Source organism: Somniosus microcephalus, chromosome 2, assembly GCF_052327205.1.
Source record: "Somniosus microcephalus isolate GS21.2 chromosome 2, FLI_Smic_1.0, whole genome shotgun sequence".
Classification (NCBI taxonomy): Eukaryota; Metazoa; Chordata; class Chondrichthyes; order Squaliformes; family Somniosidae; genus Somniosus; species Somniosus microcephalus.
Window position 1 is genome coordinate 184,648,246 of NC_140988.1, and position 27,931 is coordinate 184,676,176.

At 48.9% G+C, this 27,931-nt stretch overlaps 1 protein-coding gene across 4 annotated transcripts in view; it reads right to left on the reverse strand.

The window, feature by feature from the left end:
* sepsecs (Sep (O-phosphoserine) tRNA:Sec (selenocysteine) tRNA synthase) overlaps positions 1-27,931 on the reverse strand; it is a 130,107-nt gene that overhangs the window by 68,617 nt on the left and 33,559 nt on the right. For all 4 annotated transcript variants that reach the window (XM_085967986.1, XM_085967978.1, XM_085967970.1 and 1 more), the window contains exons 3-4: positions 20,840-20,994; positions 2,601-2,719 (exon numbers count right to left, since the gene is read on the reverse strand). In XM_085967986.1, the coding sequence (XP_085824112.1) occupies positions 2,601-2,719; positions 20,840-20,994 (274 nt within the window). The remainder of the gene's footprint in view (positions 1-2,600; positions 2,720-20,839; positions 20,995-27,931) is intronic.

Genomic DNA, 27,931 nt, shown 5'->3' on the forward strand with positions numbered 1-27,931 from the left:
CTGAAACCTTATTAAAATATCACAGGTACACAAAACTCAAGAACACCACAACGTTATAAACCTAGCTGTTAATGTAGCATAATTAGCAACCATGCATTTATTTTATTTATTTATGCACTGCGGTCACATTCCCACAACTGCAGGAAGAGGGGGAATGAAGAGGTGATGTGTGCTCTCTACCCCTCCTGGATATTTTCCACATAAAGTCCCCCATCTTTCCTGTTTTAAATTCCAGAATTGTCCCTCATATCTCCCACATCTCTTGGTGGGTTGTGCCTCCAATTGGTCAGAGAAACATTTTGGAGAACATGTTAAAATAACGTTATGATTTTAATACTCAAAACACAAGCAGTTGAGGCAGGAAATGTAGAATTTTCAGAATCAAAGTTCTAATGCTGAAACTGGAAGGGAGACTTCGAGCTGAATTTTTACTTTGCAGTCGAGGGGTGTGGGGGAGGTCGTGGATCGCGTCGGGAACCCAGACGTTGAAGTGGCGCATCTTGCCGTGGCTTTTTAACGAAGCCACTGCAGTTGAATCAGACTTCCGGGTTTCCCGACCAATTACCTGGAGCGGGTCCGATGACATCACGGATGACGAGACATCAGCTGAGATATTTAAAGGAGCAATGCACAGCTGACAGTTGAAGGTTGGTGGAGGTGGAAAATAAATTGTTGTTGGGCAAGAGAGTGGATTGTGTTAATAGTAAGTTGCTTGTTGGTATATAAATTTACATTGCTCGATAATCAAAAACGCAGCTCAGCGCTAAAAAGCTGCCCCGAGATTCAGTGATGCCTCCCTGGAAATCCTGCTCCAAGGAGTCAGGGCCCGCAGGGAGGTCCTCTGCCCTGCTGACGGGAGGGAGAGGCCAGCTGCTGAGACAAAGAGGACATGGCTGGAGATGGTGGAAGAAATGAGCAGCAGGCATGTGATAGCCAGGTTGTGGATACAGTGCAGGAAACACTTTAATTACCTCATGAGGGCAGGAAAGGCGAGTGCAATGCCACATTCCCCTACATCCTCATGTGCATGTCACCCCAACCTCCTCACTCTGCCTTCCCAAGTCTCCTGCACATCACTCCTCACATCAACCCACCTTGCAGGTCCACCCAACGCTCTCTGTCTATGCACTTACTCACATCCCCATCTGACTATCCACCACTGACACTCCTCTTAATGCAATCATAGAAATTAATGCCACAGAAGGAGGCTATTCGGCAATGTCACTCATACTCACCCTCTACAGATGTTGCCCATCCATCGCTTACACTCATTCCATGACTCACACTCAAAGGTCTATTATTTCCCTCCTTACAGAAGAGAGCATACAACACCCGGCAGAGAACCAGAGGTGGCCCTCCAGTAACAATACCACTGACTGCAACAGAGGTGGTGGTGCTGGAGAACAGCAGAGTTGCGGAGCTGCTGGCGGTGGGAGATGGAGAGAGAGGGGGATCTCCCAACTATCTATCTATAATAGCTTTTAAAAGGGAAGAAGTGGATTTGAAATAGAAATATTTTTAAGGGTATGGGGAAAGGACAGAGGAATGGGATTAAAAGAACAGCTCTTTCAGAGAGATGACGCTGCCATGATGGGCCAAATGCCCATCGCTTGTGTTGTAAAATTCTATGATTCCAAATGGCTTAATGCTTCCTCTGAAGTACAGCTGCAGGTTGCTGTTCATACTTCTCTACACAATGGGGGAGAAAGTGGTCCCTGTCGTGCCTGTTTTTTGGGAAAATAATTAACATTAGGGGGAAACGAATTTCCAAGTGCAATCTCCTGCGCCCGAATTCCCCCAGAAGTGCACCAGCTGCCAAAATTGGAAACCAGTCACTTCCAAGTATCCAGGGTGCCCACCTGAAATATGAATATGTCGATCAAGGCCCTAACACCTGCTTTTGGACCCCTCTCCCAAATTTGGTATAAAGTGGGCAGAGCTTGCGACGTGCATCTCATTTTTCTGTGTCTACAGCAGCCTAAAGGGACGACTGGAAACCGCCGATGAAAATGTAAGTTACATTTTTTTTTAAACTTACTTTAATGTAGTGCCCAGAGTAGCACTCCTGGTCCTCTGGGCTCCACCACAGTACTGTGGGTCGCTGTCAGCTGGGTTCACCCCCCCTCCAATTCACTTAACCCCTCCTAGGACCTAGCTTAGCATTGGAGCCATCTGATTTCCCTGCAGTCCTGGCTGGCGAGCAGTATTGGGACACCCGATGTGTGTCTGCGGCTCACTGGTATTACAAAGAGGAGGCCCGGGGCCCAATTTTCAGCGAGACTCAGGCCGACATCTTCGGGAGCGAATTCCCTTCATGACACCTATTGCATGCGCGGTTTCTGGCATTACTCCAATTTTTTGGCTAATGTCTTCTTGGCTTAAATAACACACAGAAACAGTCTGGAAATCGGGAGCGAAGGCCACCTTCTAAAAGCCAGATAAACTGGAGCTGGGTAGCCATTTTAAACTTTAAATTTATAAAGAACACAAATTATTCACATAGATTTATTTATACACAAGTGACAAGACCATGAAAGTTGTTGCACCTTGTTTCTGCTGAATAAAACAGAGCCTGCGATATAATACAAAATTTGTCATACCTGCAACTCGAAGAATGTCCAGCACTATAGAGTTTGTTATTTTGTTCAGGAGACTGGATCCTGCTGCTTTGGGCTGAATGGCTGCAATGTCACCTGATCTTCCAATCCCATGCATAAGCCTGAATAAAGAAAGGAAAAACAAATTCAAAACTTAAAACAGTAGTCACATATGACTAAACGTTGGTCTTACTCACACTAGGAAACAAATGCATTTCAATGTTCAACAATGTCAACTTGGCTCTGTTGGTAGCCATCTTGCCTCTTTATCACATTCTGGGATTGAGACGGTTATATTTTGGGTCTTTGCTAGCCTTCTTAACCTAAGTTATTTTGACTCTCATATCTTAAATCACTCTTATGGGCAAGTCTCAATTCTCCAATCTTTCAGCCTCTAACCTTGTCTTGAGACAGGCTCGAGGGCCGTCTGGTCCACTCCTGCTCCCAATTCTTAAGAGATCCTCGTAAGCTTTCTGCAATGTGCCCGGGAAACCAACACCAAACACTTGTCTAGTAATTGTTTTTGGCGACTGGATTTAACTTACGCTTTCATAAGATCTCACTCTGGTCTTCAAAAGCAATAGAGCAACACATATTTCACTTTAAACTTAAAATATGTGAATTTACTTTACAAAAGATTAACAAGCATATTAAAAAGTCACATAATATAGTTATTATATATTTACATTAGACTATCTTCTGCCTAGCTCCTTGAGTAGACAAAATAATGGGAAAAAATTGCAAATCTATGACCCAAGCTAATCTTTTGTAAACATTTTTAATGTTACATTTTGGTAGAAAGAATATGGAGGCTACATATTGTTGAGTCTGTGTTTTCAATTGCAGTTATACTGAATAACAGGACACAGACTACAGAAGTAAGTAAACAGGTCTTTAGTGATTGAGGGTCCTCTTTTTGTTTGAACCCAAAAAGCCCAATTAGACTGTAAATAAACAAAAGTTCAACTAAATCTTAACAAATCAAATTAAAATTTGGTTTTCCGAATTGATGATGCACTCCAGTCCCCACGGCGTCCACCGGTCGCGGAAATACTCAAGCGCACCGGCGGACACCGCGTGCTCCATCTCCAGGGCCACCCGGGCGCGAACATGGCCGCGGAAGAGAGCAGGCAATCTGGCTGGACGACCCCCTCGACCGCCCGCTGCCTGGACCAATTGAGTGCTCTTTTAGCCAGGCCCAGGAGCAGGCCCACAAGGAGGTCCTCCAGCCTGTCCGCTCCCCTCCGCACCAGGTGACCGTAGATCAAGAGCGTGGGACTGAAGTGCAACCAAAAATCGAGGAGCAGCCCCTTCAAGTAGTGAAAGAGGGGCTGCAACCTCTCACACTCCATATAAACGTGAAACACGGACTCCTCCAGGCCGCAAAAAATGCAGGCGGCCTGGGAGTCCGTGAACCTACTTAAAACCTTATTGCATGGGACCGCTTCGTGCAACACCCTCCAGGCCAAGTCCCCGATGGAACAAGGGAGGACTCCCGCGTAGAGAGCCCTCCATTGGGGACCTCCGCCACTGCCAGTCGGCAAGACGCCACGCCAAGGCGTGTCCGGACGGTAGACAAAGATGGCAAAGTGGAGAGTGTGCAGGAGCAGCCCGTACAGGAAACCCCTCCGCGCGGAATGAAAAGGCAAGGAGGGTATTTCCTCGAGACGGCTCAAGTTGTGAGGCGCCGGCTCCCGAGGGGAGTTTCAGGGCCGGGCGCCGATGAGGAATTCCGTCCGGACGGGGGTAAACACGGACGGGATCGCCCCACGTGCTTGAGCTGCCTCGATACACCTAGTGGAGTCGGGGCCCAGTGCCGCTTTCACCAATTCGATGGCTTCGGCCGCGAGCCGGACGTTGGCCCAGGACAGGCGCCACGCCAGCTCCTCCGGCGCCATCCAGCCTGCTCCTCCGCCATCGAGCAGGTCCCCGACTCTGGTCACCCCGCCAGGCACAGCCCTGCCCTCCGCCAGCCGCCCGAACCCGCGTTCGTGGAGGTGCGGATTCCTGAGCAGCGGCTCCCGAAGGAGAGCCACCGCTCCTGACGGGGGAGAGCTCCGCCTGGAAGCGACGTAGTTCCAAACCCATAGTAGTTCCTGGTAGAAGACAGGCAGCTCCCGCAGGTCGGCGCGCCTGCCGCCCACTTTCACAAACAGGAGCTGCGTGTCGTAATTGAGGCCGTGCAGCTGGCGGAAGAAAAACGTCGCCAGCGCACACCATCTCGGAGGATTCTCGACGTACAGGTATCTCTGCAGCGTCTGAAGACGGAAAGTCGCAGCCTGGGTGCGAAGGCACACCAGCGCCTGACCGCCCTCCCTAAGCGGGAGACACAGAACCGCGGCAGAGACCCAGTGCTTCCTTTTGTCCCAGAAGAAGTCGATGAGCTTCTTCTGCATCTTGGCGACAAATGCAGGGGGAGGGATCAAAGTGACCAACCGGTACCACAACATGGCGGCCACCAGCTGGTTTATGACCAGCGCTCGACCCCTGTAGGACAACACTCGGAGCAGTCCTGTCCAGCGTCCGAGGCGAGCGGTGACTTTGGCCTCCAGCTCTTGCCAGTTCGCCGGCCAGGCGTCCTCGGCAGGGCTAAGGTAGACTCCCAAATAGGAGGTGCGTGGTGCTCCAGGCAAAAGGCCTGAACTCCTCCGGCAGAGAGTCCACCCGCCACTGACCCACCAGGAGTCCGGAACATTTCTCCCAGTTGATCTTGGCGGAGGATGTGTCCGAGTAAATCTGCTGGCATTCCCGCATCCTCCGCAAGTCAGCGGGATCCGTGACCGTGAGGAGCACGTCATCGGCATAAGCCGAGAGGACCACCTCCACGCCCGGCCCTTGCAGAGCCAGTCCCATCAACCTCTTCCGCAAGAGGCGCAGGAATGGCTCCACGCAAATGGCGTATAACTGACCGGACATGGGGCATCCCTGACGCACCCCCTCCTGAAGCGAAGGGGCGCTGTCAAGGACCCGTTAACTTTAATCAGACACTCTGCGGCGGCGTACAGAAGTCGGATCCGGGCGACGAAATGCATCCCGAACCCGAATGCGCGCAGAGTCCCGAAGAGATACTCGTGATCCACCCTGTCGAACGCCTTCTCCTGATCCAGGGAGAGGAAGGCGACCGACAGACCAGCCCTCTGGGAGTGGTGGACCAGGTCCCGGACCAGATGGATGTTATCGTTGATGGTCCGGCCCGGGACCGTGTAGGACTGGTCGGGGTGGATCATGTGGGCCAGCACGGTGCCAAGGCGAGCAGACATGGCCCTGGCAAAGATTTTATAGTCCGTGCTGAGGAGGGAGACCGGGCGCCAGTTCTTAAGGAGGCGGAGATCGCCCTTCTTAGGCAGCAGGACAATGACCGCCCTGCGCCAAGAGAGGGGCATCTCCCCGGTCGCCAAACTTTCCCGCAGGACCCGCGCGTAGTCACCCCCCAAGACGTCCCAGAACGTCCTGTGGAACTCCACGGTCAGCCCGTCCAGCCCCGGGAACTTTCCCCTAGAGAGCTGGCGGAGGGCGCCGGTCAGCTCCGCCAGGCTTAGCGGAGCGTCCAATTTTTCGCCGCCCTCCGGACTGACCTTCGGCAGGTCCTCCCACAAAACTCTGCGCGCATCCTCGCTGGACGGATCCGGAGAGAACAGAGCCCCGTAGTAGGCGCGGGTCTCCGCGCTGATTCCCTCCGGATCCGAGACCAGAGATCCGTCGTCGGCCAGCAGCCCCAAGAGCTGCTTACGGACCCCCCGTCTTTTTTCCAGCGAGTAGAAGAAGGGGGAGCCGCGGTCCAGGTCCCGCAAGAGCTGGATCCGCGACCTCACGTACGTGCCTCGGGACCCGACGAGCTGCAGGTCCATCAGCACGCCCTTCTTTTCTTCGTACACCTTCCGCAGGGCCGGGTCCCCGACGACTTGACCGAGACAGGACTCCAGGTCGAGCACCTCCTTCTCCAACCGCCCAACCCGGGCCTCCCGCCTCTTGGTCGACCCCTTCGCGTACTCCTGACATAAGAGACGGACGTGAGCCTTACCCACGTCCCACCACAGCCTCAAGGAGGGGAAGCCCCCCTGCTTCCTTCTCCAGTCGGCAAAGAACCGACGAAATGAATCCCGGAACCGCGTGTCCTCCAGCAGCAGGTTGTTAAAGTGCCAGTACGCGGACCCCGCCTGCGTGCGCAGCGGAACGAGCTCCGCCCACACCAGGTGGTGGTCCGTGCACGGCACCGGCCGCATGGAAGCCGCCGGAACACAGGAGACGTGCGCCCGGGAAATGTAGAGGCGGTCGATTCTGGACCCTCCTCCTCCAGACCTCACACTAGTGAAGGCGCTGGAGTCGGGTGAAGATTTCGCCAGACGTCCACCAAGTCGAAGGACCCGACCAGGTCCCTCAAGTTCTCCATCGCCGCCGGGCATCGCGGGGGACCCGGACGGTCCCTCGCCTCGAGGGTGCAGTTAAAATACCCCCCGAGTATGACGCACTCGCCCACGTCGATGGAGCCCAGAAGAGCGGACACTTCTTGAAAGAAGCGCACTTGCTGCGCACCGGCCTGAGGGGCGTACACGTTCACTAGATGGAGCGGCACGCCCCCCCAGGCGAACAGTGACCTGGAGCAAGCGGCCCGGCACGTGCTCCTTGACCCCTAAGATCTCCGGCTGAAAATGCGGGGCCAGCAAGATAGCCACCCCGCTGGAATTGTTGGAGAGGTGACTCATGCTGACCCCTCCTTGCCACTCCAGGAGCCACATGGCTTCGTCTCCCGGAACGGTGTGGGTTTTTTGCAGGAAGCACACCGCATACTTCCCGTCCCGTAGGACCGAGAAGTTAGTGAATCTGCGGCGCGCCTCCCTGCTGCCGTTGATGTTGAGGCTGGCTATGGTTATCTTCATGTCAGAAGCATAGTGCAACCTCTACCTACACCTAACGGGGGGAGGAAGCGCAGCCGCTGGTCAGCCACCACTTCCTCAGCAGCCCAGTGAGAAACGTTCTGAGCCGACGCAGCTCGAGCGGGTTCACACCCTCGTCCGCGCCCATGATCTTAACCGCGGCGCGGACGGATACGATGAGCAGCGCCAGCTCCGACCACCTGTCGAGGGCCAGCCGGACCTTATTGCGCCGACCCAGGCACGTGGCCATAAAATCCCGGAGTTCCCTTACGGGAATGAGGGGAGACTCGGCAAGGGGCACAAGGTCATCCATCGCCTCGTCGGTGCTGGAGTCTGAATCGTCCTCCGTGCCCATCACCGAGTCCCCATCCTCCTCCAGGGGGTCGTCAACAGCTGCCGACCCGTCCGCCACGCAGTGCGCAGCGAACGGCTCGGCCGCACCAGCCAGCCCCGCCTCCGCCCGGATCCCACCCCCAGGATCGGCGGCAGAGGATTCCTCCCTGGGCTCCTCTAGGGGTGCTGGGCCAGAAGACGGCGGCGGTTCAGAGCTCCCCTCCGCCCCAGACGCCGGAACGACCGGAGAAACCAGGGAGAGAACAATTCCCAGCTCCTCCAGTACGTCCGGCACCAGGGACGCAGCCAGGGGGCCATCCTCCTCCCCGCCACCAACCTCCGACCCAGCGCATGGGGTGTTTTAAATAAAAACCTCTACCAGGTCGAGCAGCCCCTGGGAGATGTCCGGGTCGCATTGGGCGAGCTCATTATCCCCGAGCTCACCCGACCCAGACCCCAGGCCGCCCGACCCGGCGAGGGGTAACGGCACCGATAGAATGTCAATTTCATTTTCCGCCGCGGGTTGTTCCGCGACCCCCCCACCCCCCCACGGGCAGGGTCTCGTCCCCATCCCCGGGAGGCACACGCCGGACAGACACATCTGCGTCAGCCTCCCGAGGGACAGGCGACCCCTGCCGATCGCTGGTGATGACGACAGCGGGGGGGGGTGGGGGGGCACAGTACCCGCGGCGGGCGACGACTCCCCCTGCTCGGAGGGACCTTCCTCCTCCCGGTCCTCCTCCTCTTCCAGGGGGTCGCGCCTTCTTTTTAGCACGGAGGGAGCGAGGGAGACCTCCATGTCTGCAAAGGCCTCCTCCTCAGCTCCCCCCGGCGGAGCAGGTTTGTCGGGTTCCTCGGGCCCGAGCCCGACCGCAGGCATCGGCGTTACCGCTGCGGCGGTTGGGGCCACAGGCTCGGGCACGAGGCCCCTCCCGCTCGCGTCTGCCCCGATTAACTCCGCGAGGAGCGCGGGTGTAAGGGGCTCAAGGGGCAAGGGCTGGCCATCCACGGGGGGACCTGCCCTAAGGTGTTTATTTTTTCCCCGCGCCTTCTTTCCGGCCGGACACGCTCCCTCCCCACCGCCGGAGGCCTTGGTGGCATCGGCCCCTGACGTCAACCGTGCATCAGACGTTCTCGACGCGCGGGCAGATCCGGGGGGATGAGAGGCGGCGGCGCCAGCCTCGGCCGCACGAGATGATCCGGCGGCCTTGGAGGCGGGGCAGTTTTTCCTAATATGCCCCACCTCCTTGCAGGCATGGCACCGCACACCGTCCGACGTCCAAAAGATGCGATAGGCGGTTCCCTCGTGGAGGACGACGAACGCCCCGTCGGTGTCCTCCTCCCGCGCCAGCTGGATAAACAGCTGGCGCCGGAAGGAGAAGACGTGGCGAAGGCTGGCCTCCCGGAAGCTGAGCGGGATGGGTGTGATCCCCGACCTCACCTCCCCAAGTTGACGTAAATGGAGAAGGAGGAGCTCACCAGGAACATAGGGCGGGACGTTGGAAATGACGATCCTCTGCGCGGTGGCCTCGAGAGGATCCACCGGCAGGAAGGTCCCGCCCACGGTGAGCCCCTTGGCGACGGCCAGGGACACCGCCCGCTCCGACCCCAGGAAGAACACAGCCTTCCCATACATTTTTGAGGCCGGATAACGCCTTTCAGGGGTTTCTGGTTCTCGTTGCTGGGGTGACTCATCCACTTGATCGCCTATGGATTGAACATCATCAGGTACGTTCGAGTCTGAGGTAGATGCAACAGGCTCAATAAGTTCTTCAACTGGTGTCTCTGCCGTAGACATGGGGTCAACCCTTGTTCTCGATTCCACAAGTTGGTCAGCATGACGTCGTATTACGTTCTCTCCAACGTCTACCGTGTACATCAAGGGTCCTTGTCGTGCACGAATTGTTCCAGGTTGCCATTTATCATCCCTATAGTCCCTGGCCAACACTGGTTGTCCTATTTCGAAACTACGAGTGGCCTTGTTATTTACATGCTGGAATTGCTTGTTTTCGACTTCCCTTCGCACATTGGGTTTTAACAAATCCAACCGGGACCGCAACCTTCTGTTATAGAACATTATGGCAGGGCTTTGATTTGTCACTGAATGCGTGGCATTTCGATACGCCATCAGGAAATTGTCCGCCTTGTGTTGTAGTGGAATATGGTCTTCACTCATGGCCTTTATCGCCTTTTTGAACGTTTGTACAAATCTCTCGGCCAACCCATTTGTAGCCGGATGATATGGGGCAGATGTATAGTGTTTCACCCCATTCTTTTTCATTAATTTCTGGAATTCTTCTGACACGAACTGTGGTCCGTTGTCTGAACATATTTGCTCCGGCAACCCATTCCTTGCAAATATGGTTCTTAGAACTGCGATCGTCTTCTCAGAGGTAGTGGTCGACATCTTAATCACTTCTGGCCATTTAGAATGTGCGTCTACTGCTATCAAAAACATGGAATCCATGAATGGACCTGCAAAGTCGATATGCACACGTTGCCATGGGGCTGAAGGCCATTCCCACGGATGCAGCGGTGCAATTGGAGGTGCATTTTGAACTTTTTGGCACCCTGAGCAGCTTTTAGTCAGATCCTCTGTTTGTTTGTCGATACCTGGCCACCACACATAAGCCCTAGCAAGGCTTTTCATCTTGACTCCCCCCAGATGACCTTCGTGCAATTCTTTCAGAACTCTCTCTCTTAATTTCGGAGGAATAATCACCCTTGTTCCATACATCAATGTTCCTTGACATACGGACAGCTGTTCTCGTCTGGCTGAGAATGCTGGTAACAGTGGTTCGCCATGTGCTGGCCATCCCTTCACTGTCAAGTCATGGACCCGAGACAGTGTCGGGTCATTTCGGGTCTCTCTCTCAATACCCGCATTGGTGACTGGTAAGCATTCGATGATGGTCGAGTGAAATATCTCGACAGGGTGAACTGCTGGTGCCTCTTCCGCTGTAGGTAGTGGCAGGCGCGACAGCCCATCAGCATTACTATGTTGCTTTGTACCTTTGAATTCAATATCATATTGATGTGCCCTTAGGAAAAGGGACCATCTCTGAAGCCTCTGCGTCGTCATTACCGGAACACCCTTCTTAGGGTTGAAAATGGAAACCAACGGCTGGTGATCTATCAGCAGCGTAAACTTTTGGCCTTGCAGGTAATGGTTAAATTTCTTAACTCCCCACACGAGGCTGAGAGCCTCCCTATCTATCTGAGCATAGTTGCGCTCAGCGGAGGTCAATGATCTGGATGCGAAAGCGACTGGCCTTTCCGAGCCATCTGGAAACTTATGTGAGAGCACTGCCCCGATACCATATGGAGAAGCATCACAAGCTAAGCGAATAGGCAGCGTTGGGTTAAAGTGAGCCAACACTTCCTTAGAGGTGATCAGTGCTTTGCTCTTTTGAAAAGCCCGCTTACAATCATCGCTCCACTTCCATGGTATTCCCATTTGCAAAAGAGTGTTTAGCGGGTGTAACACCATGGATACATTTGGAAGGAGCTTATGGTAATAGTTAACCAACCCGAAGAACGACCTCAACTGGGATACATTTTCCGGTGCAGGAGCTTTTGCAACAGCTTCGATCTTGTCAGGTGACTTATGGAGCCCCTCCCGGTCAATGACGTGGCCGCAGTATGAGATTCGCTTTTGAACGAACTCGCATTTCTGGCGATTAACTCTGAGCCCATATTCTTTCAATCTGATGAGCACCTGCTCCAAATTCGCGAGGTGATCGTTATCGTTATCTCCTGTAATCAGGATGTCATCCAGGTAGCATTGTGTGCCTGGAATTCCCTGCAATACCTGCTCCATGGCCCTTTGCCAAATCGCTGGAGCCGATGCCACTCCAAAAACCAGTCTATTATACCGATATAAGCCCTTATGCGTGTTGATCGTGAGATACTGACGTGACGCTTCATCAACTTCCATCTGTAGGTACGCCTGCGCCAGGTCTATCTTAGTGAAGTGTTTCCCGCCAGACAGCGAAGCGAAGATATCTTCAATCCGCGGAAGCGGATATTGCACCGTGTGAAGAACCGGATTAACAGTGATCTTGAAATCGCCACAGATGCGAACCTTCCCAGGTTCCCCCGGCTTGTTGCTCAACGAATGCTTCATGACAGGAACAATGGGTGTAGCCCATTCGCTCCAGTCCACCTTGGACAGTACCCCTGAACATTCTAGCCCTTCCAGCTCTGCTTCCACAGCAGGTCATATCGCATAAGTCTGGCTTTGAAAAATTTTGGGTTTGCATGTTCTTCAACCTTGATGGTTGCCGTAATTCCTTTCAGTGTTCCAAGTTCCTGTTGGAACACCTCCTTAGCATCGTCTAAGATTTTGGACAGTCGTTTAGGTTTGACGTCGTCCTCCTTACAGGCATCTACAGTCAGTGCTTGTATGGAATGCCAGTCCACATTTATTCTCCTGATCCATTCCCGTCCCAGTAGTGGCGGACCTCCATCAGGTAACACATACAAGTCCATTTTCTGACTTTCTTTACCATTGTAGACCACGTTTACTTTTATCTTTCCTTTGGGGTAAACTATTTGCCCCGTGTATGTTTTCAATACAATCTCCGTATCCCTCAGGGGAATGTGCGAGAATAACCTTTTGTAATCTTGCTTATACATGACCGTTAATGCCGACCCAGTGTCCAATTCCATCTTCACTTGGACTCCTGCTATCCGAAGCGTGACCCAGATAGTTTGGTGGTCTGCTGTGTTACCCACATTATGTATTTTCAGACAACCCAGTTGCTTACTGCTTGAGTCTGAATCCGTCTTCTGTTCATCCGAACTGTTCTCTGTCACCTGGTGTACTTTTTTGTACTTCTCCTGCGGTGACTTTTTGCTGCTGGTCTTCTTTCCTGACCGGCATACTCTCGCTATGTGACCAAGTTTGCCACATTGCCTGCATTCTTTATCTTTGAACCAGCACTGGTTCTGGTCATGCGTTGTCCTTCCACAACGATAGCACTTTACTGTGCCCAATGCCATTTCATTGGTGCTGAATTCCAATGGCCTTTGCTGTATCTCTGCAGCGCCTCGTGCTGCTGCCTCGTGGGATGCTGCAATGCTGAAAGCTTTGTCCAGCGTAAGGTCCTTTTCCTCTAGCAGTCGCTTCTGGGTTCCTTCCCTTAGGAGCCCACACACAAACTTATCTCTCAGTGCATCTGCTCGTCCTGTTCCGAACTGGCAGTACTTTGATAACTTGCGCAGTTCTGTTAAAGAAGAAAGCAACGCTGAATTCCTAAGTTGAATTCTTTTGTAGAATTTAAATCGTTCCGCTATCAGCAGCGGCGTGGGGTTTAAATGCTCCTGCAGGATAGTAACAATATCCGCAAAACTCTTCCCTACCGGTTTGTCTGGTGTTACAAGGTTCCTTAATAACCCGTACGTCTTCGCACCCATTGAGTTTAATAGGGTTAGTGCTTTCTTATCATCCGGTACCTCATTCGTTGTACAGTAAACTTCGATGCGTTCCACATAAGTGGCCCAATCTTCCACATCGTTATCAAAAGCAGTGATGTTACCCGTTTTTGACATCCTTGCTGAGTTTCTCCTTCCCCCTTTGGATATTATTTTTTTTTCTCAAAATGGCGGCTTTTCCCGCGCTTGTCTTCTTCCCCCGCCGACTCAAAATGGCGATTCCCGCGCTGTTGCCGTCCACGCCTCCCAGCGGTCCTTTATTTTCCCCTGCGTTGCTGCTCTTGTTCCCCCGCCGCTGCCGCGGTCCTTGTGGCCATAAACGCTTTTCTGGCTGCTGCGCGTCTCTGCCCGATTGCAGTCCGGCCCCTGACACCGGCTGCGGTCGTGTTCTCCGCCCTTTTCGTCGTTTTCCCTCCCCTTCTCCCACTAACAACTCGGCCGACTTTCCCCCCCGTGCCGCTCGATCGGGCTTACCCGCCGCTGTCGTAGAAGGGATGCTCACTGATGCTTGACTTCGTGGTCAGCAAACCAACCCGGGTTTCCGATAACATCCTGCATCGCACGGGAGGCCGAGGGCGGATGCCCTTTTTCGACGTCCGTGTCTGAGGACGAAGCTTCCTTTGATGCAAAACTGCCGCAAGGTAAGATCAGACTCGTCGCCACTGTTGAGTCTGTGTTTTCAATTGCAGTTATACTGAATAACAGGACACAGACTACAGAAGTAAGTAAACAGGTCTTTAGTGATTGAGGGTCAGGGCTGAACTGGGATACACTTTGCTCTGTAGGGTTTATATACCGGTGTGGTCACCACCGGTACTACAATGTACAGGACCCATCAAAAAGTAGTCCATCACCTTAAGGTATCCTCTTAAGGTAGTACAGGTTACATACACTACACATATTGCTTGGATAATAAGAGTCTAAACTGGGTGGAGGAGTAAATGGATCTTGGGATACAGACACACAAATCACTATAAGTAGCGACACAGGTTAATAAGGTCATAAAAAAACAAACTAAGCACTGGGGTTAATTTCTAGAGGGATAGAATTGAAAAGCAGAGATTTACATTAAACTTGTATCGAACCTGCGTTGGACCACACTCGGAGTACTATGCATAGTTCTGGTCTCCATATTACAAAAAGGATATAGAGGCTCTGGAGAAAGTGCAAAAAAGATTCACGAGGATGATACCAGAACTAAGAGAATATACTTATCAGGAAAGACTGAACAGGCTGAGGCTCTTTTCTCTAGAAAAAGAGAAGGCTGAGGGGTGACCTGATAGAGGTCATTATAATTATGAAAGGGTTTGATGGGGTAGACATAGAGAAGAGGTTTCCACTTGTGGGGGAGACCAGAACTAGGGGCCATAAATATAAGATAGTCATCAATAAATCCAATAGGGAATTCAGGTGAAACTTCTTTACCTAAAGGAGTAGTTAAGGCAAATAGCATAGATGGATTTCTTCTCTTCTTAGGCAGTCCCTCGGAACCGAGGATGACTTGCTTCCACACTATAAATGAGTTCTCAGGTGACTGATGAGTCCAATGCGGGACCTACAGTCTCTGTCACAGGTGGGGCAGACGGTGGTTGAAGGGCCGGGTGGGTGGGGTGCTTGGGTTGACATGCGCTCCTTCCGCTGTTTGCGCTTGGCTTCCGCTTGCTCCCGGCGAAGAGGCTCGAGGTGTTCGGCGCCTTCCCAGATGCTCCTCCTCCACTTTGTGCGGTCTTGGGCCAGGGATTCCCAGGTGTCTTTGGGGATGTTGCACTTTTTCAAGGAGGCTTTGAGGATGTCCTTGAAGCGTTTCCTCTGCCCACCTGGGGCTCTCTTGCCCTGTCGGAGCTCCGAGTAGAGCACATGTTTTGGGAGTCTCGTATCAAGCATGTGGACGATGTGGCCCATCCACTGGAGCTGATCATACGTGGTCAAAGCTTCGATGCTGGGGATGTTGGCCTGAGAACACTGACGTTGGTGCGCCTATCCTGCCAATAGATTTGCAGGATCTTGCGGAGGCAGCGTTGGTGGTACCTCTCCAGTGCACTGAGGTGCCTGCTGTACATGGTCCATGTCTCTGAGGCATACAGCAGGGCGGGTATCACTGCTGCTCTGTAGACCATGAGCTTGGTGCTGGGTCTGAGGTCCTGGTCTTCAAACACTCTCTTCCTCAGGCGACCGAAGGCTGCACTGGCACACTGAAAGCGGTGTTGGACTTCGTCATCGACGTCTGCCCTTGTTGACAGTAGGCTCCCGAGGTATTTAAGGGGAAGCTAGATAAGCACATAAGAGAGAAAGGAATCGAAGGATATGCTGATAGGGTTCGATGAAGAGGGGTGGGAGGAGGCTCAAGTGGAGCATAAACACCGGCGTACAGTAGTTGGGCCAAATAGCCTGTTTCTGTGCTGTACATTCTGTGTAAAATACAGTTTTCTCCTTTCTTTAAGGAATATCAAACTGACTAGTACTGACTGATTTCTTCTTTAAGTTTCCATACTCTCTCTTCTCATGGGATTCTCTAACTGACCCCAACTTAATCAAAGCAGTCTGTTTTATATCTCAGAAAAGAGTTAACAGGATTTCCTGAAATTTTCATATTGACAATCACACAAAACTGCTTAAGTTTGAATTATCTCTGTCAAGACTGTAACCAATGACAGTTGTAAATTAAATTTTGATTTGCTTGGTGCATGACTATCTCACTTACAAGTGTTTATTAGAGGCAACCTGTAAAAAGATTGTATAGTAACTAATTGCTTGAACAAGCACTGTGCAATGAGCCATGCACTTCAGCTAGAATCTAGGCAACTATTTTAAAAACAGTTGACAGACACCACTAAACACAGTAAGCAGCTGGAAGGTGCTAGGCCAGGTGCCAAAACAACCTATCTTAGCACTCCCGGGCTCCAGACACCATAGAAATGGTGTCTCCAACAGGGAGTGACATTTTAAATTATGTTGATTCATTACATAAAACGAGCCCATCTCGTTGATGTTCATTGTTGTGCCATCTGAGACCGGAAAGCTGGCGGGCATGGTCTGAATGCTAGTGCCAAAATCCAAAATGGTGCTCAGTGTGAGGGGGCTAAGGAAAAGAGAAGGGGGGAGGTTGAGAAGGTGATGTACAAGGGGAACAATGAGAGAGAAGCGGGGATGGAAAGGGGAAGAAGATGAAAGGGGAGCTGGAGAAATGGTGGCAGGGAGAGGGAAAGAGGCCAAAGAGATGGGGAGGACAGAGAGGGAACAGGAAAATGGTTGAGGAGAAGCCATAAAAGACAGTGTGGGGAGTTGCAGAGACAATCTGATGCTCAGTTGAGATGGGGGAATGGAGATCCACAGGAGGTCGTCATGCTCTTCAATGTGGATTGGGTGTTGTCTACAGGCTAAATGCTGCTCCGTGGGGACGGGGGTCATTACATAGAAGATAGGAGCAGGAGTAGGCCATTCGGCCCTTCGAGCCTGCTCCGCCATTCAATGAGATCATAGCTGATCATCCAAATTCAGTACCCTGTCCCTGCCTTCTCCCCATATCCCTTGATCCCTTTAGCCTCAAGAAATATATCCAACTCTTTCTTGAATATATTTAATGAACTGGTCTCCACCGCCCTCTGTGGCAGAGAATTCCACAGGTTCACCACTCTCTGGGTGAAGAAGTTCCTCCTCATTTCAGTCCTAAATGGCTTACCCCTTATCCTTAGACTATGACTCCTGGTTCTGGACTCCCCGGCCATCCGAAACATCCTTCCTGCATCTGGTCTGTCCAGACCTGACAGAATTTTATAGGTTTCGATGAGATCCCCTCTCAATCTTCTAAACTCCAGTGAGTATAAGCCCAATCGACACAATCTCTCCTCATACATCATTCCTGCCATCCCAGGTATCAGCCTGGTGAATCTTCGCTGCACTCCCTCCATGGCAAGAACGTCCTTCCTCAGGTAAGGTGACCAAAACTACACACAATACACAAAGTACAGTCTCACCAAGGCCCTGTACAACTGTAGCAAGACATCCTTGTTCCTGTACTCGAACCCTCTTGCTACGAAGGCCAGCATACCATTTGCCTTCTTAACCGCCTGCTGCACCTGCATGCTTACCTTCAGCGACTGGTGCACAATAACACCCAGGTCTCTTTGCACTTCCCCTTCTCCCAATCTATTGCCATTCAAATAATAATCTGCCTTCCTGTTTTTGCCACCAAAGTGGATAACCTCACATTTATCCACATTATAGTGCATTTGCCATGTTTCTGCCCAATCACCCAACCTGTCCAAATCGTACTGGAGTTTCACGACATCCTCCTCATAGCTTACCCTCCCACCCAGCTTTGTGTCGTCTGCAAATTTGGAGATATTACATCCAATTCCCTCATCCAGATCATTAATATATATTGTGAACAGCTGGGGTCCTAGGACCGATCCTTTCGGTACCCCACTAGTCACTGCCTGCCACTCGGAAAACGACCCGTTTATTCCAACTCTTTGCTTTCTGTCCGCCAACCAGTTCTCTATCCAAGTCAATACCTTGCCCCCAATCCCATGTGCCTTAATTTTGCACGCTAATCTCTTATGTGGGACCTTATCGAAAGCCTTCTGAAAGTCCAAATACACCACATCCACTGGTTCTCCCTTATCTATTTTACCAGTTACATCCTCAAAAAATCCCAGTAGATTAGTCAAGCATGATTTACCTTTTGTAAATCCATGTTGACTTTGTCCGATCCTGTCACTGCTTTCCAAGTGCTCTGCTATTACATCTTTTATAATAGACTCCAGCATTTTCCCCACTACCGATGTCAGGCTTACCGGTCTATAATTCCCCGCTTTTTCTCTACCACCTTTTTTGAATAGTGGGGTAACATTAGCTACCCTCCAATCCATGGGTACTGTTCCAGAGTCTATCGAGTTCTGGAAGATGACCAGCAATGCATCTACTATCTCTAGGGCCACTTCCTTAAGTACCCTGGGATGTAGACCATCAGGCCCTGGGGATTTATCAGCCTTCGGTCCCGTCAATTTTCCTAACACCATTTCCCTACAAATAACGATTTCTTTCAGTTCCTCCCTTTCATCAGACCCTATGTTCCCCGACATCTCTGGGAGGTTATTTGTGTCCTCCTTTGTGAAGACAGAACCAAAGTATGTATTTAGTTGGTCTGCCATTTCCTTGTTTCCCATTATAAATTCCCCTGATTCTGACTGTAAGGGACCTACGCTTGACTTCACCAATCTTTTTCTCTTCACATATCTATAAAAGCTTTTACAGTCAGTTTTTATGTTCCCTGAAAGCTTACTCTCATATTCTATTTTCCCTTTCTTAATTAATCCCTTTGTCGGCTCCTAAACTGCTCCCAATCCTCAGGATTATTGCTTTTTCTAGCCAATTTATATGTCCTCTCCTTGGATCTTATGCTATCCCTAATTTCCCTTGTTAGCCACGGTTGAGTCACCTTTTTTGTTTTATTTTTATGCCAAACTGGGATGACCAAATTCTGTAGCTCATCCATTCGGTCTTTGGATGTTTGCCATTGCCTATCCACTGTCAACCCTTTGAGTGCCATTCCCCATCAATCCTACCCAACTCGCTCCCCAGACCATCGTAGTTTCCTTTATTTAAATTGAGGACCCTTGTCTCTGAGTCAACTACTTCATTCTCCATCTTAATGAAGAATTCGATCATATTATGATCGCTCCGACCCAAGGGGCCTCGTACAACAAGATTGCTAATTAATCCTTTCTCGTTACATAATACCCAGTCTAAGATGGCCTGATCTCTGGTTGGTTCCTCGACATATTGGTCCAGGAAACCATCCCGTAAACACTCCAGGAATTCCTCCTCCACAGTATTGTTACTAATTTGGTTGGCCCAATCTATATGTAGATTAAAGTCACCCATGATGACTGCTGTGCCCTTATTGCACGCTTCTTTAATTTCCCTTTTAATGCCATCCCCAACCTCCGCCTTACTGTTTGGAGGTCTATATACCACTCCCACTAATGTTTTTTTCCCCTTAGTATTTCTCAATTCTACCCATACAGATTCCACGTCATCAGAGCTAATATCCTTCATTACAATTGTATTAATCCCTTCTTTAACCAGTAATGCTACCCCACCTCCCTTTCCTTTTTGCCTATCTTTCCTGAATATCGAATACCCCTGGATGTTGAGTTCCCAGTCTTGGCCATCCTTGAGCCACGTTTCCGTAATCCCAACCAAATCATATCCGTTTACCTCTATTTGCGCAGCCAATTCATCCACCTTATTACAAATGCTCCTCGCATTAAGACACAAAGCCTTCAGGCTTGTTTTTTTAACGCTCTTAGACCTATTAGAATTATTATTTACTGTGGCCACGTTTGATTTAAACCGTTGATTTCTCTGACTGCCACTTTTGTTTTTCTCCTTCCTATCTTTTGCTTTTATCCCTGTTTTCCTTTCCTCTGTCTCCATGCTCAGGTTCCCAACCCCCTGCCATTTTAGTTTTAACCCCCCCGAACAGCACTAGCAAACACTCCCCCTAGGACATCGTTCCCGGCCCTGCCCAGGTGCAAACCGTCCCGTTTGTACTGGTCCCACCTCTCCCAGAACCGGTTCCAATGTCCAAGGAATTTGAATCCCTCCTCCTTGCACCATTCCTCTAGCCACGTATTCATTTGAAATATCCTCCTATTTCTACTCTGACTAGCACGTGGCACTGGTAGCAATCCTGAGATTACTACCTTTGAGGTCCTATTTTTTAATTTACCTCCTAACTCCCTATATTCTGCTTTTAGGACCTCATCCCGTTTTTTATCTATATCATTGGTGCCTATGTGCACCACGACAACTGGCTGTTCACCCTCCCCCTCCAAAATGTTCTGCAGCCGCTTTGAGACGTCCTTGACCCTTGCACCAGGGAGGCAACACACCATCCTGGAGTCTCGATTGCGGCAATCAGGAACAGGCACCATGGCAATTGATGCTAGATCAATTGTTAATTTTAAATCGGAGATTGATAGCTTTTTACTAACTAAAGGTATTAAGGGATATGGGCCAAAGGGTTAGGTCGCAGATCAGCCATGATCTCATTGAATGGCGGAACAGGCTCAAGGGCCTCCTCCTGTTCCTATTTGTCTTTCTCTAGCCTGGGATGTTAAGGACAATTGTAGCCCCCAGCTGCCACCCCAGAAAACATGCCAGAAGGAATATAATCCTGTGATACCCTAGGATAAGGCTCTTAAACAATCTTGTTGTAGGCTATTCCTTTAAAATAATTTATTATTGCTGAGTATGAGATAATAATATTTAAAGAATAGTCAAAGAAAATCATATTCTTCAGAAATGTAGACTGGCATTTGGAAATAGTGTACAGGTAATGTACACTGCCCACATTCATTGTATCTGTCATACATAGATTGCAACATCTAGATGAATTGAAGAATGATAAAGCCGACTGAATTTTTTTTGGGTAGAAAAGCATTATTTGTTCAAATATAACCTCATGTTCTCACAGCAAGCCTAAATCTGATCACTTTTCCTTCACAAAATAGAGTTGATACTAGGGCTGTACTGCAGTGTTCCTTAATAGAATGCACTCAACAATTAAAAAAAATATGTATGTAACTATACCTGTAATGTCTTCGAGCAACTAGGTTTGAGGCCACTCTTCCTTCCCTCTCGCCAACTCCGCAATTACCAAGGAAGTTGTTACTATCCATAATGGCCAGTTCATGTAGAAAAAGCTCAATGGTATTCTCATCCCATCCATCCTCTGGGCATTTACCCTAAGGAAATGATGGAACAGTTGAAAAGTCTGTGCAGATTTGAATATCTCACATCGGCTGTAAAGTGTCTATGATGGGACTTGGAACACTTACTACAACCGTGTTTGTCACAACAGTAACTGGGATTTATACTTTAACTCTAAGAATGCAACATTCCATTCCAGCTGCTCCTATGTACTTCATTTCTTTTCTTTACCAGGCTAAAGAACAAAAATCCAAACAGCCCTAAGCCAGCTGCAGCAACATATAAGACAGGAATTGCAGCTTAAAACTCAAAGAAAGTCTTAAATAGCCATATTACCAAATATCCACTGTTTACTATTTTTTTTATTGAAATTTTCAGTTGCACATAGGAATATAAGAATAGGCGTAGGCCATTCAGCCCCTCGAGCCTGTTCCGCCATTCAATGAGATCATGGCTGATCATCCAAATTCAGTACCCGGTCCCTGCTTTCTCCCCATACCCCTTGATCCCTTTAGCCTTGAGAAATATATCCAACTCCTTCTTGAATATATTTAATGAATTGGCCTCTACTGCCTTCTGTGGTAGAGAATTCCACAGGTTCACCACTTTCTGGGTGAAGAAATTCCTCCTCATTTCTGTCCTAAATGGCCTACCCCTTATCCTTAGACTGTGACCCCTGGTTCTGGACTCCCCAACCATCGGGAACATTCTTCCTGCGTCTAGTCTGTCCAGTCCTGTCAGAATTTTATAAGTTTCAATGAGATCCCCGCTCATTCTTCTAAACTCCAGCGAGTACAAGCCCAATCTCTCCTCATACGTCATTCCTGCCATTCCAGGTATCAGCCTGGTGAATCTTCGCTGAACTCCTTCCATGGCAAGAACATCCTTCCTCAGATAAGGCGACCAAAACTGCACACAATACTCAAGATGTGATCTCACCAAGGCCCTGTACAACTGCAGCAAGACATCCTTGTTCCTATACTCAAACCCTCTCGCTATGAAGGCCAACATACCATTTGCCTTCTTAACCGCCTGCTGCACCTGCATGCTTACCTTCAGCGACTGGTGCACAAGGACACCCAGGTCTCGCTGCACTTCCCCTTCTCCCAATCTATTGCCATTCAGATAATAATCTGCCTTCCTGTTTTTGCTACCAAAGTGGATAACCTCACATTTATCCACGTTATATTGCATCTGCCATGCTTCTGCCCAATCACCCAACCTGTCCAAATCATCCTGGAGTTTCTCGGCATCCTCCTCACAGCACACACGCCAACCCAGCTTTGTGTCGTCTGCAAATTTGGAGATATTACATCAAGTACCCTTGTCTAGATCATTAATATATATTGTGAATAGTTGGAGTCCAAGGACCGATCCCTGCAGTACCCCACTAGTCACTGCCTGCCACTCGGAAAAAGACCCGTTTATTCCAACTCTTTGCTTTCTGTCTGCCAACCAGTTCTCTATCCAAGTCAGTACCTTGCCCCCAATCCCATGTGCCTTAACTTTACACGCTAATCTCTTATGCGGGACCTTATCGAAAGCCTTCTGAAAGTCCAAATGCATGTTTGCTTTCAGTGACTGGTGTACAAGGACACCCAGGTCCCTTTGTACATCAACATTTCCCAATCTATCACCATTTAAATAATACTCTGCCTTTCTGTTTTTCCTACCGAAGTGGATAACTTCACATTTATCCACGTTATACTGCATCTGCCATGTATTTGCCCACTCACTCAACTTGTCTAAATCGCCTTGAAGCCTCTTTGCATCCTCCTCACAACTCACAGTCCCACCTAGTTTCGTGTCATCAGCAAACTTGGAAATATTACATTTGGTTCCCTCATCCAAATCATCATTGATATATATTGTGAATAGCTGGGGCCCAAGCACTGATCTCTGCGGTACCCCACTAGTCATAGCCTGCCACCCCGAAAAAGACCCATTTATTCCTACTCTCTGTTTGCTGTCTGTTAACCAATTTTCAATCCATGTCAATATATTACCCCCAATCCCATGTGCTTTAATTTTGCACAATAACCTCTTATGTGGGACTTTATCAAAGGCATTCTGAAAATCCAAATAAAACACATCCACTGGTTCTCCCTTATCTATTCGACCAGTTACATCCTCAAAAAACTCCAGTAGGTTTGTCAAACACAATTTCCCTTTCATAAATCCATGTTGACTTTGTTTAATCCCGTTGATATTTTCGAAGTGTCTTGTTATCACATCCTTTATAATAGACTCTAGCATTTTCCCTACTACTGATGTTAGGCTGTAGTTTCCTGTTTTCTCTCTCCCTCCTTTTTTAAATAGTGGGGTTATATTTGCCACCCTCCAATCTGCAGGAACTGTTCCGTAATCTACAGAATTTTGGAAGATGACAACCAATGCATCCACTATTTCCATGGCTACCTCATTTAGTACTCTGGGATGCAAATTATCAGGCCCTGGGGATTTATCAGCTTTCAGTCCCATTAATTTCTCCAGCACTATTTTTTTACTACTGTAATACTAATTTCCTTTAATTCCTCCTTCTCACTAGGCCCTTGGTTCCTTAGCATTTCTGGGAAGTTATTTGTGTCCTACATAAGAACATAACAACATAAGAAAGAGGAGCAGGAGTAGGCCAATCGGCCCCTCGAGCCTGCTCCACCATTCAATAAGATCATGGCTGATCTGATCCTAACCGCCAATCTACTATCACAGAACCATCTCCTGAATCTAACAGAATTAGACACACGAAATAGGAGCAGGATCAGGCTACACGGCCCCTGGGCCCGCTCCGCTACCCACAGGGCCACGTCCAATCCGAACCAAGACTCATGTCCAAATTCCTGTCCGCTCCCCGTAACCCTTAATTCCCTTTACTTCTAGGAAACTGTCTATTTCTGTTTTAAATTTATGTAATGAAGTAGCTTCTACAGTTTTTTGGGGCAGCATATTCCATTGTCCTACCACCCTCTGAGTGAAGTAGTTCCTCCTCATCTCAGTTTTGAAAGAGCAGCCCCTTATTCTAAGACTATGCCCCCTAGTTCTAGTTTCACCCATCATCGGGAACATCCGCCCCGCACCCACCCGATCCAACCCCTTCACAATCTTATATGTTTCAATAAGATCGCCTCTCATTATTCTGAACTCCAATGAGTAGAGTCCCAATCTACTCAACCTCTCCTCATATGTCCATCCCTTCATCCCCGGGATTAACCGAGTGAACCTTCTTTGTACTGACTCGAGAGCAAGTATGTCTTTTCTTAAGTATGGACACCAAAACTGTATGCAGTATTCTAGGTGCGGTCTCACCAATACCTTGTACAACTGAAGCAATACCTCCCTATTTTTATATTCTATCCCCCTAGCAATAAAAGCCAACATTCCATTGGCCTTCTTAATCACTTGCTGCACCTGCATACTAACCTTCTGAGTTTCGTGCACCAGGACCCCCAGATCCCTTTGTACTTCAGTACTTTCCAGTTTCTTGCCATTAAGATAATAACTTGCTCTACGATTTTTCCTGCCAAAGTGCATCACCTCACACTTTCCAGTATTGTATTCCATCTGCCAAATCTCTGCCCACTTATTTAGCCTGTCTATGTCCCCTTGCAGGTTTTTTATGTCCTCCTCACTCACTACTTTCCCTCCCATCTTAGTATCATCTGCAAACTTTGATATGTTACACTCGGTCCCCTCCTCCAAATCGTTAATATGGATTGCAAAGAGTTGGGGACCCAGCACTGACCCCTGCGGAACACCACTAGTTACTGATTGCCAGTCTGAGAATGAACCATTTATCCCAACTCTCTGCCTTCTGTTAGATAGCCAATCCTCTATCCATGCCAGAATATTACCCCCAATCCCGTGATTTTTTATCTTAAGGAATAATCTTTTGTGTGGCACCTTGTCAAATGCCTTTTGGAAGTCTAAATACACCACGTCCACTGGTTCCCCTTTATCCACCCTATATGTTACTTCCTCAAAGAACTCCAGCAAATTTGTCAAACATGACTTCCCCTTCATAAAACCATGCTGACTTTGTCCTATTAAATTATGATTATCCAAATGTCCTGTTACTGTCTCCTTAATAATGGACTCCAAAATTTTACCTACCACAGATGTTAGGCTAACCGGTCTATAGTTTCCAGCCTTCTGTCTACTGCCCTTTTTAAATAAGGGTGATACATTAGCAGTTTTCCAGTCTGCCGGGACCTTTGCTGAGTCCAGGGAGTTTTGGAAAATTAATACTAATGCATCCACAATCCCTACCGCCACTTCTCTCAAGACCCTAGGATGTAAGCCATCAGGTCCAGGTGATTTATCCGCCTTGAGTCCCTCGAGGGTTGGTTCGGGTGGATGCGGGGAAGATGTTCCCGATGATGGGTGAAACTAGAACTAGGGGGCATAGTCTTAGAATAAGGGGCTGCTCTTTCAAAACTGAGATGAGGAGGAACTACTTCACTCAGAGGGTGGTAGGTCCATGGAATATACTGCCCCAAAAAGCTGTAGAAGCTACATCATTACATAAATTTAAAACAGAAATAGACAGTTTCCTAGAAGTAAAGGGAATTAAGGGTTACGGGGAGCGGGCAGGAATTTGGACATGAGTCTAGGTTCGGATCGGTCATGGCCCTGTGGGTAGCGGAGCGGGCCCGTGTAGCCTGATCCTGCTCCTATTTCGTGTGTCTAATTCTGTTAGATTCAGGAGATGGTTCTGTGATAGTGGATTGGCGGTTAGGATCAGATCAGCCATGATCTTATTGAATGGCGGAGCAGGCTCGAGCGGCCGATTGGCCTACTCCTGCTCCTATTTCTTATGTTCTTATTATTTTACCGAGTACCACTTCCTTAGTGATTTTGATCGTGTTTAGCTCCTCCCCCCCTATAGCCCCCTGTTTGTCCAGTGTTGGGATATTCTTAGTGTCCTCTACTGTAAAGACTGATACAAAATATTCATTCAGTGTTTTTGCCATCTCCATATTTCCCACCATTAATTTCCCGGTCTCATCCTCTAAGGGACCAACATTTACTTTAGCCACCCTTTTTCTTTTTATATAACTATAAAAACTCTTACTATCTGTTTTTATATTTTTTGCTAATTTACTTTCATAATCTATCTTCCCTTTGTTAATCAATCTTTTTGTTATTTTTTGCTGTCTTTTAAAGTTTTCCCAATCCTCTATCCTCCCACTAGATTTGGCTACCTTATATGCCCTTGTTTTTGTCGAATACTATCCTTAATTTCTTTACTTAGCCACGGATGGCTGTCTTTTCTTTTACACCCTTTTCTTCTCAGTGAATATATATTTTTTGGAAGTTGTAAAATAACTCCTTAAATGTACACCACTGATCATGTATCGTCTTACCCTTTAATCTATTTTCCCAATCCACTCTACTCAATTCCGCTCTCATACCTTCATAGTCTCCTTTATTCAAGCTTAGCAAGCTTGTTTGAGATCCAACCTTCTCACCCTCTAATTGAATATGGAATTCAACCACGTTATGGTCACTCATTCCACCGGGATCCTTTACTAGGACATTTTTAATTAATCCTGTCTCGTTACACAGGACCAGATCTAAGGTTGCTTGCCCCCTGGTCGGTTCAGTTACATACTGCTCAAGAAACCCATCCCTAATACACTCAATGAACTCATCCTCAAGGCAGCCCTGCCCAATTTGATTTGTCCAATTAATATGATAGTTAAAATCCCCCATAATTATAGATGTTCCCTTATTACAAGCCTCAACTATTTCCTGATTGATACTCCGTCCAACAGAGTTGCAACTGTTCGGAGGCCTATAGACTACGCCCACGAGTGCTTTTTTCCCCTTATTATTCCTTATCTCCACCCAAACTGTTTCATTATCCTGATCTTTTGACCCAATATCATTTCTCTGTATTACAGTGATTCCTTCCTTTATTAACATAGCCACCCCACCTCCCCTTCCTTCCTGCCTGTCCTTCCTGATCGTTAAAGAACCCGGTATGTTTAATTCCCAGGCGTTGTCACCCTGCAGCCATGTTTCTGTAATGGCCACAAGATCATACCCATATGTAGTTATTTGTGCCATTAACTCGTCTATTTTGTTACGAATGCTAGGTGCATTCAGATAGAGAACTTTCAAATATGTTTTGTGACACTTAGTTCCTGCTTTTGCCCTTTTTATTACTTTACCTTTTACTCCATACCTTCTGCCCCTTCCTGACACGCTCTGGTTTTTAATTTCCCCACTGCTACCTAAGTCTATTAACTTCTCTGTTGTCATTTTTATTATTTGCTCTCTAGGAACCTCCCCCCCACTAGTTAGTTTAAAGCCCACTCTACAGCCCTAGTTATATGATCCGCCAGGACTCTAGTCCCAGCACTGGCCAAGTGAAGCCCGTCCCAACGGAACAGCTCCCTCCTGCCCCAGTACTGGTGCCAGTGTCCCAGGAAGCAAAACCCATTTCTCCCACACCAGTCTTTGAGCCACGCATTTAACTATCTAATTTTATTTGTCCTAGCCAAATTCGCTCGTGGCTCAGGTAATAATCCAGAGATTATTACCGTTGAGGTTCTGTTTTTTAATTTGACCCCTAGCTGCTCATACTCCTTTAACAGAACCGGCTTCCTAGTCCTATCTACGTCGTTTGTACCAACATGGACCACGACAACTGGATCCACCCCCTCCCACTGCAAGTTTCTTTCCAGCCCAGAGGAGATGTCCTTAACCCTGGCACCGGGTAGGCAACACAGCCTTCGGGACTCTCGCTCTCGGCTGCAGAGAACTCTATCTATCCCCCTAATAATATTATCCCCTACCACTACATTTCTATTTACTCCCCCCTCGTGAATGGCCCCCCGTTCCATGGTGCTGTGGCCAGGTTGCTCATCCTCCCTGCAGTCCCTGCTCCTGTCCCCACAGGGAGTAAGAACCTCGAACCTGTTGGACAAGAGCAAGGGCTGCGGCTCCTCCAGCTCTACCTCCTGGATC